The sequence below is a fragment of the Anoplolepis gracilipes genome, chromosome 7 (genome assembly GCF_047496725.1).
Source record: "Anoplolepis gracilipes chromosome 7, ASM4749672v1, whole genome shotgun sequence".
Taxonomy (NCBI): Eukaryota; Metazoa; Arthropoda; class Insecta; order Hymenoptera; family Formicidae; genus Anoplolepis; species Anoplolepis gracilipes.
The window spans coordinates 2,837,337-2,847,465 of NC_132976.1; the positions used below are offsets into that span (position 1 = coordinate 2,837,337).

General features: G+C 31.6%; 2 protein-coding genes across 4 annotated transcripts; one reads left to right on the top strand and one right to left on the bottom strand.

Moving 5' to 3' along the window:
- Positions 1-46: 46 nt before the first annotated feature.
- On the bottom strand, positions 47-4,074 carry LOC140667391 (uncharacterized). The gene is made up of 4 exons (XM_072895280.1): positions 3,776-4,074; positions 3,335-3,644; positions 2,587-3,249; positions 47-2,494 (listed from the first exon to the last, which is right to left on the bottom strand). The coding sequence occupies exons 2-4, from the start codon at positions 3,593-3,595 to the stop codon at positions 719-721; spliced, it is 2,700 nt and encodes an 899-aa protein (XP_072751381.1). The 5' UTR covers positions 3,596-3,644; positions 3,776-4,074; the 3' UTR covers positions 47-718.
- Positions 4,075-4,196: 122 nt separating this feature from the next.
- LOC140667392 (calpain-7) lies at positions 4,197-9,636 on the top strand. 3 transcript variants are annotated; one of them, XM_072895281.1, is made up of 13 exons: positions 4,197-4,353; positions 4,483-4,754; positions 4,841-5,004; positions 5,110-5,329; positions 5,408-5,730; positions 6,019-6,151; positions 6,541-6,731; positions 6,830-7,057; positions 7,233-7,477; positions 7,615-7,823; positions 7,901-8,109; positions 8,223-8,452; positions 8,553-9,636. In XM_072895281.1, exons 2-13 carry the CDS (start codon positions 4,562-4,564, stop codon positions 8,692-8,694), a joined length of 2,487 nt encoding a protein of 828 aa, XP_072751382.1. In that variant the 5' UTR covers positions 4,197-4,353; positions 4,483-4,561; the 3' UTR covers positions 8,695-9,636. The 3 variants fall into 3 exon arrangements, with proteins under 3 accessions (XP_072751382.1, XP_072751383.1, XP_072751384.1); XM_072895282.1 differs by lacking the exons at positions 4,197-4,353; positions 4,483-4,754 and having other exon boundaries at positions 4,847-5,004; positions 5,091-5,329; XM_072895283.1 differs by lacking the exons at positions 4,197-4,353; positions 4,483-4,754 and having other exon boundaries at positions 4,847-5,004; positions 5,157-5,329.
- The last annotated feature ends 493 nt before the right edge of the window (positions 9,637-10,129 follow it).

Below are 10,129 nucleotides of genomic sequence, written 5' to 3' on the forward strand. Positions count from 1 at the left end.
AGCAAGTAGTATAAAATCTAAAGTATAGAATAGTATATCAGTCGGTATCAAAATTTTATAATAAATTGCCCAGACAAAAGAAAAAAATATTGTACAATTATATATCGTGCGATATACATATAATATGTATAAAAAAAATGCCTGAAGAATATTACAGTAGCTAAAATATATATCAAAGAATATGTATAGATAAAATTATAAATGTAATTAGCAATGATATAATTACAAATATAATTAAAACAATATTAAAATATACATTTTAATTGTAATATAAATAATCTTTTACAATAGCTGTAATAACATCATATAAAAGAGAGAAATATAAAATACTTTTTAATTCATAATAAAATATTTTTTAATCCATCCACAGCAAATCTCTCTAATTACTTCAATCATCTCAATAGCTATGAGATCTCGTTATTTTCTTCTTGGAGGAACTTGTATAAAACCAATAATTTGGTGAAATTTAAACGATTACACGTAACAAAATTTTATATTTGATCAGTACTTCTAAATGTAGCATTTTATCTAAAAGAGATTTAATTTTGAAAAGAGATTTAACATATTTTGACGATAATTTCATTTGTGTGGAATTTTTGTATCATTAGCGTTTCCACATTCTACATTCTTAATCTCTGATTCTACATTTGAGTCCATAATCTCATCTTAAATAAGAGGAGAGACTAATTCAGTTTCCCAGAAATTCTTCACGTTTCTCTCATTCCTTGTTCTTTGTATGGAGGCGCATGTGTTTCTTCAGGTTGTCCAGTCGATTGCACCGACGATCACAGTAGTCGCACTTGTAGGGCATCAGATTGCTGTGCACGACCACGTGGCCGTTCAGATGGCTGATTTGCTTGAAACGTTTGCCGCAAATGGTGCAGGCGTACGGACGTTCGTTCATATGCGCGGACGAGATGTGCGTCTGCAAATTCGTTTTTCTGACGAATGTGGCCTTACACACATCGCACTCAAACGGTCGTACATTCGCGTGGATCGCCAGATGCGATTTGAGCACGTTCTTGTGTTTGAAGTTCTTTTCGCACAAGTGACATTGAAACGGCCGTTCATCATTATGCACCTTTTTGTGAACTGACAGATGCGCCAGCTGCTTAAACATCTTGGCACAGATCTCACATTGATAAGTACGACCGTCCTCGTGCGCGGCACTCACGTGACGGCGCAAAGTATCCGCCAGAGTGTACCGTTTGCCGCAAATCTTGCAGCAATATGGACGCTCGTTAGTATGCGTCAATAGATGACCGTTGAGATTGCGCTTCTCCAAGAAACGCGCACCGCATACGTCGCATTGGTACGGTTTCTCGCCATTGTGCACGTACATGTGTTTCTTCAACGAGTTCGACAAGCTGAAGCGCTTCGAGCACACGGTACACTGGAAGCGACGCTCTCCTGTATGAACCAGCATGTGCGATTTTACGTGGCCGGCTTGCTTGAAACGTTTGCCGCACACCTTGCAGTCATATTGACGCTCCTGCGTGTGCGTGAATATATGTCGTTCCAGCACGCTCTTCGTCGTGAACACCTTCTTACAGTTGTCGCATTCAAACAGACGATAGACGTCGCGGATTTTGGATGTTGTCGTCGTCGTTGTTGTCGTTGTCGCGTCACCTTTGTGCGAATGCGCGTGCTGTTTCAGCGAGTCCAGCGAGTCAAACTTTATGCCGCACACCGTGCATTGGAACGAGCGATAGTCGTGATGCGTCAGTGAGTGCTGACTAAGGTGGCCCAGCTGTTTGAAACTCTTATTGCACACGTCGCATACGTACGGTCGTTCGTTCGTGTGCGACCTCATGTGCCTTTCCAGCACGCTGGGGAAGCTAAACTTTTGCTCGCAATATGTACACTGTAAGGTAGATTGCGTCTTCGACGCGCTCCGACTTTCCGCGGATAACTTTCGTCTATTGGTGTGACTCGAGATCTTGGCAGTTTTGTAGGAATTTTTTATATCGTCCAGCGATGCGTCGCATTCTTCGTTCGTCTCGTTATCAGATAATTCGTTATGTGTCGCTCGAATCTCAGATCTTTCTTCATTGGATATAGTCGTTACCGCGTCAGAGGTATTGCTTCTAGTATTTCTTCTAACTGGTACCTCCTCTTCCTCAGCTAATTTCTCTTGCCCATGCGACTGCTTCATGTGCTTCGCGTATAATCTTGGGACGCTGAATGTTTTACTGCACAGCTTGCATCGAAGAACTCGTTGCGCTTTGTGAGTTTTCATGTGGTTCTTCAAATGTCCTAGCTTCATGTATTGCTTTTGGCAGTACTTGCACTTGAGAAATTGCGTATTCTCGTCGGCTTTCAATTCATTTTTTCTTACTTCTGTTTCATCTTTGTTCGTTGTATCTGTTGCGCGTTTATTGCTCGTAAAAGATTCATTTTTTACATTGACAAAACTAAAGCCATTTACATCGTCGTTTCTCGAAAATGCCTTTTGACTACATGTATCTTGTACGTTGTCGTTTTCTTCATAATACTGAAAATAATAATTAATAATAATTAATCAGAATATATTGATAATAATATAATGTTGATAATAATAATAACAATATTATATAGTATTATTACATTGATACTATTCGATGTCCTCTGCGTGTCTTTCGTCGTTGCAACTATATCTTTATTTTCTCTATGTGACAAATGTTCGATCCATTCTTCCTCTGTCCATAGACTATCTATATCTTTTTCTGTATTAAAGTTTTGAAAGTTTTCGCGTACGTCTCGTCCAAATAATACGTCGCATGGAACTTTACCATTCTGACTGCGGTATGTCGAGTTGTGAAGAATCTGTATAAAGTTCAGTCCTTCGCACCAGGTCCTGGTAGGATTCTTTCTCATCCAGGATTCGAGCAAGCTTTTAAAATCCCTGCAGCTAACTTCACATTTAGGTACATCCCCATGCAATATGAGGGAATCATTCCATAATGAACGTAGTTCATGTACAACTTGTTCAGCAAACTTACGTCCATTACCACTCTGTAGCACTCTTGGTGCCCCTATGACTGCCAATACGTCTAATAAATTCTTTGCAACTTCTTCAGCCGTATTGTTATAGAGAGCTCTTAATACAACAAACTTGGATGGTTGATTTTCATAAACGAAAAAATATTTATAACGAAATGTCGGTTCTACTGTCATTTCTATTATATCAATGCGACCTTTATTATATAATCTTTCAGAACCATCAGTTAATTTTTTAGGCGAGTGATTTAAAGATCCTGTTTGACAAGGCTGAAAACAAATAACATATAATTTACATAACTTATATATTAGAGATTATATACATACATATAAGAAGTTAAAGGTAAAAACTAACCAACACATTCAAATGGCTATTTTCTTGCTTGACTTTGTTATCCTTCTCTTTGGATGAAACTTGCAAGTGCACGACTGTGTTTTGTACAGATTGTGAGTTCAATGCACTTTCAAAAAATTCTGCTTCCTGTTTTACAAATACAAAACTACGCTGATTTCGTTCACCTGGCAGCAAATGATCCAAAGAACTCCGCACATATGCATTTTGTGGCATCCATTCTACACTTAACGGCATTTCTTTATTCATTCTTATTTTTGTCATGTGTCGTATCCAACGTTGTTTTCCTTGTGCTATTCTATGCTACTATTTCCTGCAATCATTTATGCAATTTATTAAACAAACAGATTTTATTAAAAAGAATTTAATTTGAAAATTAATTTTTTACTATAAAATAAATGGATTTAATTCACATATGTTTACTCTCTTATATATTATACCCACATTTTTTGCACGTCAACAGACTTCTTCTTAATTAAAAAGATTAGCAAGCCGGCATAATAGAAATGTTAATTGGTTCTCGAGCGAATTTTTAACCTGTAATATGTCACACAATTCCAACTAATATCAATTCCTAGAGTCACGTTCGTCTGATAAAATTACACAAATAAATATCCCGTATTTTCTCGCATATTTTCCACTTTGTTCCGACAAATAAATTACGATACGTCCAATCTTATGCTTAAAGCTCAGATATGTCAATTTTTTAGCGATTATTGCATAGTATGGAAATTTATTGTCTACATTTCAAGGCAAGTTTTCATGACATTCCATCATGAAACTCGATTAGCTAGACAGGTCGTCTTCTTTTTCTAAGAATTTGGTTGGCCTATCTCGACCATAGAAAAAAGCTAGATAGGTAACTAGAATATTACGTCGTTTGACAGCACTCTCGTCATCGTATTTTCCTCCCCCCTGTGTTTACATACTCTTGCATTATAATTGTTGATTAAGAAATCCAAAATTATTTTGTCGTTGGTTAATTTCACGTAATTTTACGAAATTCGGTTTTATATCTTCATGTATGTATTCATATCATTTCTTTATTTTACATTTTAATATTTTGTTTTTTATGTTCTTATATATATCTATAATTTTATAATCTACACAAGTGAAAAGTTTAAAATTTTATAAAATTTTGTTTGCTTCAGGTAATGAAGATATTTCATCATTGATTGAATTTGGATCCTGAATTTCTTTAATCTTATCACTATCCTACATTCTTATGAAATGGCACAAACATTAGATGATGCGCTACTTGCTGCTAGTAGAGCTGTGCAATCTGACAAAAATGGTCAGCATAAGCAAGCCTTGTATTATTATGACGTTGCTATAAAACTTCTTACTAAATTGGAATTGGATGACATGTATGAAGAAAAGCTTTCAGATTATCGTGAGAGAATGTCATCGATACAGCAGCTTAGTAAGTTTGATGAGAACATAAAAATTTATTATAAACATAAATTGTACAAATTATATACATATATAACAATAATTTGTGATGTTTAGTTCATGAAGAGGAACAAAACAGTCATAAGCTAGAACCTTTACATCAGTCTGAGTTACAGAGATGTAAGTTTCTTATGAATCAAGCATTAGATGCAGACGAGGCAGATTTGAGAGATATTGCAATAAAGTTATACACTGATGCTGCTGAACTTGGTCTTAATGCAGTAAGTATATAATTGTTTCTATTAATAACTACGATATAAAATTGTTAAACTGATTCTTGCATGTGTGATATTTAATAATGTATTAGTCTACATGATATATTGCAGAAAAGTGTTGACACAGATGTAAAAGCAAAATTAACGAATCTTGTTAGAGTTGCTGTTGAGCGGGCAGAGTCATTGAAAGGAATAAAATCTACCGAAGATAACAGTGTTATGAAAAGTCTTGCTAAACTACCATCTGTACCAGAAACTAATTTTCCGAGTATTGAATCCGAGTCAATAAATCCCGAATCAATAAACCATAATACATCATCAGTTGCTCCAGGTAATGTAAATATATTAAAGAGACAAAAGACACACATGAGAAAAACTTTAATATATCCATTATTTCAATAAATTTTAGCAAGAAATGTTAAATCTTCACTTCATCGGGGAAGCAGTGCTCATCTTAAAGTAACTGGCGGAAATGTCAATTATACTGAAGAGGAGAAAAGAGTATTACTTCACAGCTCTCACATAAATGATCATGAGTTTGTACCATTTATGAATATCGATCTTGCTGAAAAGTTCCAATATCATATGCCATTTACTGATAAGGATGGATTACTAGAACTAGCACCTAAGCAAAAACTTGACTTTGTTGGATGGCGACGGCCGGAAGAATTATATTCTGATCCTAAAATGGTTGTTGGTCATCATGTTGACTACTTCAGCATAAAACAGACTGTTAGTAACATCATTAATAATAAATAGTGATATATAACATCAATCCAGTATAATATCAATCCAGACAACATATGTCTTTAAATAATATCTAAAAGTACGATTTAAAGACGTCGATCTTTAGACGATCTGTAAGATATCTTTTGGCATTTTTGTGCTGAATGCTAATATACACATATTAAATATATAATTTTGCAATATTCAAATTTTAGAATGTTATAGAGAATATATTTTTTCAGTATATAGCACATTCACGGGTTAACATTTAATTTAATTTCCTATGTATTTTAGGTAGTTTCCGACTGTTCATTTGTTGCTTCACTTGCTGTGAGTGCTCAATATGAAAAAAAGTTTGGGCGAAGATTTATAACGTCCATTATTTATCCCAAGAATAAACACAAGGAGCCTATATATAATCCGTTTGGTAATTATTCTCAATTTATTAATTTTAACTGACTTGTAGTATATGATAAAACATAATTGATAATGTACACGTTTTATTATGCTTAAGATGCTTACATTAAACTACACAGAGAAAATGCATACATATGTACAAGCACCCCTTACATTACATTTCCATTATATTTTTACTTGTGACTTATTTTTTATGCAATTTTAAATCTTTACACTAATAATAACTTTATTTTTCTTTACATTGAATTTATGCAATTAAAAGATGCTTTTAAAGAGTATAACTCATTTTTCATACAAGAATTTGTCTTGTGTAAATAAAAAAAGAAAAAAAATGCATATATACTGAATAGATTTTATTATATAGTATATTAGAAATGATAAACACACATATAATATCAGGAAAATACATGGTGAAACTACACATCAATGGCATTCCACGTAAAGTAATAATAGATGACCTTCTGCCTGTAAGCCGATACAACCAATTACTCTGTTCCTACTCTAGCAATCGTGGGGAGCTATGGATTTCTTTGCTTGAAAAGGCTTATATGAAAGTAATGGGTGGTTACGATTTTCCTGGATCAAATAGTGTAAGTTTCCTTACAACATTTAATTATAATTGTTCTATTCTATTTTATTAATTTTTTATTAATTTTTTTAATATAATACATTTTTTGTTTTTATATAGAATATAGATTTACATGCCTTAACTGGCTGGATACCCGAAAGATGGGCGATAAGACCAAATGAACCCGACTTTAATAAGGATAATCTCTTTGATACGTTACTATTACGACTTCATAAAGGAGATGTATTAGTCACTGTAGCTACAGGACAGTTATCGGACATGGATGCAGACCGTACGGGTCTTGTACCGAGTCACGCATACGCAGTTCTTGACGTCAAAAAGATTAAAGTAAGCAGTAAAAAAAAAATTATTCAATTAAAATTTGCTTTTTAATTGTATTTCCTATATAATGCAGACATGCAATATAAATAATATTTTTGTTTTTCTAAACATATTATGCATTTGTAATTAATTTAGAAAAACGAAACATTTAATTAAAATTATATTAATATTACATATATAGGGAGAAAGGTTATTACAATTGAAAAATCCATGGTCCCATTTGCGATGGAAAGGCAATTATTCGGAACTCGATGTAAGACACTGGACTCAAGATTTGAAGGAAGCATTGAATTACGATCCAGAATCTGCTTCGGAATTTGATAACGGTGTTTTTTGGATTGACTACGACAGTATATGTCGATTCTTTGATGTATTTTATTTAAACTGGAATCCAGGACTGTTTAATTATACTTATTGCATACATCAGTACGTCATTTTTTTATTATATCTAAATTATGTATTACACAATTGCAATCACTCTCTTTTCACAAATATGAAAAGAGAGTGATTGCAAGAGCAGAGATGGTGTGTTCAGAGAATAATTCTATTAATAATTATTACAGAATGTGGAAAGCTGGTATTGGACCTGTAAAAGATGCATATAATATTGGCGATAATCCACAGTTTTCATTGGAGGTACAGAGCAGAGGAGCTGGCGCTATTTGGATACTTCTTACAAGGCATATCACGGATATAGCAGATTTTCGGCAAAATCAAGAATATATCACAGTTTTAATTTATCGTAACGATGGAAAAAGAGTATATTATCCGTGTAAGCATACATTCAATTTTTTCTTTTCAATTTTATATCGTCAGCTATCAGTAATAAATATATGATAAATTATCTAGATGATCCTCCACCATACATTGATGGTGTGAAAATAAACAGTCCGCATTATTTATGCAAGATTAAACTCGGAGAGCAAAGTGATACAAAGTATACTTTGGTTATATCTCAGTATGAGAAAACGAACACAATCTATTATACGCTTCGTGCATATGGAACATGTCCATTCATATTGCGGAAAATACCTCAATTATATAAATATGAGAAGGAGGTACTTTTTTTTAATATTTTCCTAAAATTATATTTTTTAGATTTTCCTCTCTAAGTAATTTTCAAGATTATATTTTTAATACAACATTTACATATTAATATCATCTTTGATAGGTAACAGGTCAATGGAAGGACATTACAGCAGGAGGATGTAGCAATCATTCTACATATGTGAATAATCCGAGATATCAAATAGTGCTCGAAAGCGCTAATAATAATAATTATTTATTAATTATTTTGAAAGGACCTAAACAGTATCAGATAGGCTTTGACATTAATACCGTTGTATTAACTGATGTAAATGCAACAACTGCGTTTAAAACAAAAACTTCTGGACCATTTAGGTTCGTATTCTTTTTCATATTTTATACACATTTCTATAAAAAATATTTTCCGTATATATTTTGTAATAAATTTGTGATTTGTTTTGATTTCTATTGATAGATCCGGATTTGTGTATTTGGAATTAGAAGATGTACCAGCAGGAACATATCATATTGTTCCTTCGACATACATACCTGGTCAGGAGGGACCATTCTTTTTAATTTGTAAATCTTCTTGTAATTTGCAGCTACAACTTCTTTAACAAATTAAATAAATTAATGAACTATAAATTGTTGCATTTTGTGTTGCTTCTATTAGCTATTGTTATTTTGTCTACACATTTTTTTTACTCAATTTTAAAAGTTTAATTGTCAATGTATTTTATTATATTTCTAATTCTTTAAATAACTTGAATTAAAATTTGTCTAGAAAATATTTATTATCTAAACAATACATTTGTTATGCATCAATTATTACATTAAGTATTGATTTTCTCTCTGTTTAGATATATAAATTATTTCTATAAGAAGGAATATATGTATATGTTTGAAAAGATGTAGGCTGCGTTTTTCTTTGGACATTCAGTTACTTTACAAAATTAAGTTACTTTACATTTGTACAATATATAATAGGTGTGATCTAATGAAACTGTATCTCATCTGTCAAGACATGCTTGATTCATACATATTTCAAGAATATAACTACATTATTATAAAATTATACAATTTATAGTTTCAATAATCAATATAAAAAAAACTTTATGGTTACATAATACAAAAATAAATAACTGTTTGCTATTTACAATTAAAAAAATAAAATTTTTCTTTATATATAATATGTAAAATATATTTAGTTATTTTATTTTATATATATTACTATATATATATATATATATATATATATATATATATATATATATAAAATGTTATTAAATGTACTATCGAGGCCAAATACGAATGACAACATGTTACGAATGTTAGGAATTTAACCATATCATTACTGCGATGAGCCCAATAGTAACAAAAATCCATGGCAATGAAGGCAATATATTATGTCCATAATGAGTCTAAGCTAGCAGATTCCATCCTTTGCCAGACTTCTCCTAAATTGTGATGTATGCATAGTACTCGGCACAACGTAAAAAAATTCTGTGAAATCAAGTGTGATTTTTGGAAATTTGTCAAACATAGTTTTATATAATATTTATGATTTATATACGTCATTTTTATTATTATCTATTATCTTTGATATTGTCCATTTCTATGCTTGTTGTATAATAAAATTTTATTAATTATTTTCTTTTTTATATACTTGTAAATAAAGTTACTCTTATATATGTATGTTCTCTATGAAATAATTGTAAAAATATTAATATAAAAATATGAAATAATAATTATTCAAGCATTTTTTATAAACAAGATGAAATATTGACAATTAATTGTGTCAGCTTTTAATAAGAAGTTCCAATAACAATAATTATTGGAAATTAACTTATTTAAAAAAATAATTACGAAAGAAGCACTTATGATATTAAAGAATATTTTATTTGGAGTGTATCTTTCTTTTATAATAAAGATATATTGTTTATTAATTAATATATCTGTATATATTTGTCTATATAATAAAGACAAAAAATTGTTATCTACCGAATACTTTCGTAGAGCATCCAATGAGATATAGTAATTGTAATATTAATT